Source organism: Ptychodera flava, chromosome 1, assembly GCF_041260155.1.
Source record: "Ptychodera flava strain L36383 chromosome 1, AS_Pfla_20210202, whole genome shotgun sequence".
NCBI lineage: Eukaryota > Metazoa > Hemichordata > Enteropneusta > Ptychoderidae > Ptychodera > Ptychodera flava.
In genome coordinates this window covers 11,116,349-11,121,602 of record NC_091928.1, presented here as the reverse complement: position 1 = coordinate 11,121,602, position 5,254 = coordinate 11,116,349, and the positions used below count along the sequence as shown (strand labels likewise).

At 40.2% G+C, this 5,254-nt stretch overlaps 1 protein-coding gene across 1 annotated transcript; it reads left to right on the top strand.

The window, feature by feature from the left end:
- The first annotated feature begins 304 nt into the window (after positions 1-304).
- Positions 305-1,441, top strand: LOC139142870 (uncharacterized). Its single transcript, XM_070713049.1, has one exon. The coding sequence runs from the start codon at positions 305-307 to the stop codon at positions 1,439-1,441; it is 1,137 nt and encodes a 378-aa protein (XP_070569150.1).
- The last annotated feature ends 3,813 nt before the right edge of the window (positions 1,442-5,254 follow it).

The following is a 5,254-nucleotide window of genomic DNA, read 5'->3' as shown; positions in this document are numbered from 1 at the left end:
TTATATCAGTAAAACTGCAGAGTTAAAATTCAGGTGTCAGTTCTTCCATCCTTCCACTCAGCCTGACAGTCAAGACTACGACTTACACGTGTTTGCCGATACAAGCAAGAAGGCATATTGTGCGGTCGCATACCTTCGTCATGGCAACGAGACCGCAATCATAATGGCCAAAACTCGAGTTGCACCTCTCAAAAAAACTAACTCTACCACAGTTGGAGTTGATGGCTGCCTTGGTTGGCTCGAGGCTAATCAAGTTCTTGTGAAACACATTTATGGATAAACTACATATTCAACAGTGTACTTTATGGTCAGACAGCGAGATAGTTCTACACTGTTGAACAGCGACAAGAAACTTCCAGTCTTTATTGCCTATCGTTTTAAGGAAGTCAGAGGAATTTCCTGCACCGCTAAATACTGTCCTACAAAGGAAAATCCAGCAGATTTGCTAACCAAAGGGATATCTGCGCGTATTCTAGAGAAAAACAAATTTTGGTGGAATGGACCCTCTTGGTTACACCGCGGCGACTGGCCAATCAGCGAACTGTTTGACAGTGCCATACACCACGTTTCACTGTCAACTGCAAGAGACGACGATCTCCTTGCTAACTCAGATCAGACGGGAGATAACAAAATTGTCAACGAACCAGAACGCGAAATGCCAGCGACTGGTATACAATTCATCGTGGACGCGAACAGATGCAGCAAACTGCCAAAACTCCTTCGCGTGTCTGCCTTGGTCTTAAGATTCGTCTCGAATTTGAAGAAATCAGCTGTTCGGAAACGCGGACCCATCACTGCAGATGAAATACAACACGCGGAACACGTTTGGATCAAACATATCCAACAAGAGACTTACGGCAGACGTTCAGTGCAACAGAAAAGACAGTTTGCTACAACAGAGAAACAGCTGAAACTTTTCGCTGACGAAAGCGGAATACTGAGATGCGATGGAAGATTACAGAACGCGCCTATCGGCTACGATACGAAATTCCCGATTTTATTGCCAAACAATCATCGGTTCACCTATCTCCTAATTCTTGACGCACATTCACAACTTCTTCACGCTGGAGTCCAGTCAACTGTAACCAACTTACAGCAGCGATTTTGGATCCCGAAACTGCGACATACTGCGAGGTTTCTCCTGAGAAGGTGCGTTACATGCCGTAAGATAAGCGGAACTTCGTATACATATCCGGTACAGATACCTCTCCAAACAGAACGTGTGAACATTACACCACCGTTTACTGTGACAGGAGTAGACTTTACTGGAGCTTTGTACATCAAATCTACGAAAACTGTACGTGACACAAAGGTGTACGCGTGTCTATTCACCTGTGCAGTAACACAGGTGGTTCATTTAGAGCTAGTCACTTACTTATCGTCGAGAGGTTTCCTGCAAGCATTCCGACGTTTTTGCGGCGAGAAGTTCACTTCCAAGTAAAATGATTTCTGACAACGCGTCTAACTTCATATCAGCATCAGACGAATTGAATCGATCATTCGACGCGCCTGAAGTGAAGGACTTCTTGGCGAATAGACGCGTTCAATGGAAATTCATACCCAAACGAGCCCCATGGTTGGGGGGTTGAGCTATTGATTGGGCTAACGAAGAACGCCATAAAGAAAACTCTTGGACGTGCGTATGTAACCTACGATGAGCTGAACACCCTGCTAACTGAAGTCGAGGCAATGCTGAACGACCGACCGATAACTTACGTCTCTGCCGACGCTATAGACAATGTAGCGTTAACTCAAGCTCATCTATTGCATGGTCGTCCCTTGACTTCGTTGCCATCTGTTGACGATGACGAACTTTCCGATCGTACATGTGGCAACCACGATGAGTTAACCAAACGCTATACTCTGCTAACTACACTTCATACGCGACCCTGGCGTCGATGGGTGTCGGAGTATTTACCAGCTCTACGCGAGAGCCATAACTTATCAGGGAAAACTGTAAATGCCATCAAGGTTGGAGCAGGACGACGTAACGCGACGCGTTAATTGGAGTTTGGCTAAAGTTGAAAGACTCAACTACGGACGCGACACATTGTGAGATCAGCGGAAATTAAGACAGCTATGGGACATACAAGTAGACCCGTGAACAAACTTTACCCATTAGAAGTTAACTCTTGCTCTCATGTGCATTACAAGAACTTGGTAAAGACACATTTCAGCATTTCAGTTTGTGTTAAGATAAAGTCATCTTCGTATTTTCATTCGATTTATTGATTGAGCTATTTCTCATAAATTCCGCGGCCTGGGAAAAATATCGGAGATGAAAGTTTATTTCGTGGACTTGTTGGGCGGATTCAGACTTTGAACTATGATAGCAAATAAGCTTTCAGTATTCATAGCCAATCACATCGAGTTTGTGACGTTGAGGTATCCCGCCAAAAACGGATATTTTTCTCATGTTCTAGATGTTACTGTTCAGTACTAGTTCAGTGTTGTTGAGTTCTACTCAATCAAGCGGTTGAACGCTGATTCGGGTGTCGATCCAGTTATTTATACTGACTCAGAACCTTGCTCACATCCCCATTCCGTACAAAAATAGTGTATTCGCAGAAATTATTAGAGTTCATACCACGTTATCTAATAATACCACGAATGTTATTACACCTTAAAGTGTTCGAGATAGATTTTTAGCACTATATACATATAACCTAAGATTTGGAGACATGTCGGTGGAACATTAAAATTTATTACAATTAATACCATAAATGTTCACATCATAGAGATAATTATAGCATAATTTTAAGTTGATGATATCAATCCATTAAATTTAGCGATCTCGAACAAACACTAAGGCTAGGCATAGGGAATATAGCATCAAAACAGTTCCGATATATTCACTATAATTCAAGCTAAACATATTACCAGGTCCAAGATACAAATAAAACTGACAGTAAAAATAGGGACCTCTTGAACCACTTCTTAGTGATGGTACCATATATCCAGAAAGGGTCTGCATGCGTACGCTGACGGTTGGTAAATGTCCAAGGCCAAAGTATTCTGTCATTGACAAAGAGTCAAGAAGTGAATATAAAGTCTCATTAAATGCAAGGTAATGCAAATTTTAGTTTGATACATCCGTAATTATTGAACAAAGAGTAGCACAATTTGGCAAACCTCCAAAATGCTATTGAAAATTGAAGCAAAGAATGCTATCACTCACAAATTGAGTAAAATAAATGACATATCGAATACAGTTCTTGCAATCTTTCACATAGTAAAGAACCCCTGTCTCATTAGCTTTTATGAAAAGGAGAGACGTATCTTGCACAAAAGTCTTCATATGAGTAACAGGCTCTATCTCCTTTCACAGTAGTTATGAATTGTATACACCACAAGCTATAGCAAGTGATATATCGTCATATATATGAAAGGTTTGGTTTATGTATCAAGTAGGTCAATTTCTTGGGCTTAAGTATTCCCGACGCCTCAATCGACAAAGAGTCAAACGACAACTATAAAGGTTCATTAAATAAAGTGAATGCAAATTCACATTCAATAAAATGTTTCTTATAAAAAGTCTAATATAACATAGAGGAAAGTGAACAAATGCAATGTGCTTAAGGAAAATCTAATGCCAAAAACAGAGTCAAAGCATATATAGGAGCAACTTCACCTAAGTGGAAGGTGTCAGCATGTTGCAAGATGTTTAATAATCTTAGACAAACTTCAGGATAATGCAATAAACGGCTTCAAAATAATGACAATATAAATATTAAACTTTAACAGGGACTTTGCTTCTATACTGTTTACACAATAAAGGAAAATAAAGTGCAATACAATCCAATACAATACAACACATTTCAAGGCAAGACAAGACAAGACAAGAAAACACAGACAATGCAATCGAATGCAGTGTAATATGAGTCCATACAATACGATACAATACAACGCAACAAAGGCGAACACAGCACACAACACTACACCGCACTACACTTCACTGCACCAAACATAACTGTACAATGCATAACACTACACTACACTATGCAACACTACACAATGCCACATTGCATTAACCTACACTATCCTTCACTTCACTACACTATAACGCATTTCTGTACAATGCATAACAATATACTACACTACAGTACAGTACACTACACTACACAAAAAAACTAAAACAATTCTAAATGTACCTACTCTTTACCGCATTACTGTGCAATGCATAACATTTACACTACACTTTGCTACACTACTCTACGCAACTCTTCACGACAGAAAAAAAATCCGAAAATTATCCTAAATGTACCTACTCTTTACCACACTACTGTGCAATGCACAACACTAAACATCAATACGCTACATATTACTATAATAAATTACACTACACAACAGAACACTACACTACACTACACTACACACTCACTACACTACACTACACTACACTACACTACACTACACTACACTACACTACACTACACTACACTGCACTACACTACACTACAGTCCACTCCACTTCTATCCACCACACCTGACCACACCACACCACACTACACTGTACTACACTACATTACCTATACTACACTACACTTCACTACACTTCACTACACTACACTACACTACACTTCACTACACTTCACTACACTACACTACACTACACTACACTACACTACATTACACTACACTACAATCCACTCCACTCCAATCCACCACACCTCACCACACCACGCCACACTACACCACGCCACACTACACTACACTACACTATACTACACTATACTACACTGGACTATACTATACTACACCACACTACAAAAACCTTAACTTACTCTACATTTACTTACACTTTACCACACCTTACTGTACAGTACAAAACACTACACATCAATACGCTACACTTTACTACAATAAACTAAACTACACTACACTGCTCTACACAACATTACACTACACCCCACTCAACTCCACTCTGTCACACCACACCAAACCACTCCACATCACTCCACACCACACACACTACATTACACTACATTACACTACACTACACTACACTACACTACACTACACTACACTACACTACACTACACTACACTACACTACACTACACTACACTACACTACACTACACTACACTAAACTACACTACACTAAACTAAACTACACTACGCTACACTACACTACACTACACTACACTACACTACACTACACTACACTACACTACACTACACTACACTACACTACACTACACTATACTACACTACACTACACTACACTACAAAATATGGTGGGATGAGTACTTC

Bases quoted from the DNA above. Each gene is read 5' to 3' on its own strand.
- LOC139142870 (XM_070713049.1), top strand. From the start codon at position 305: ATGGTCAGACAGCGAGATAGTTCTACACTGTTGAACAGCGACAAGAAA.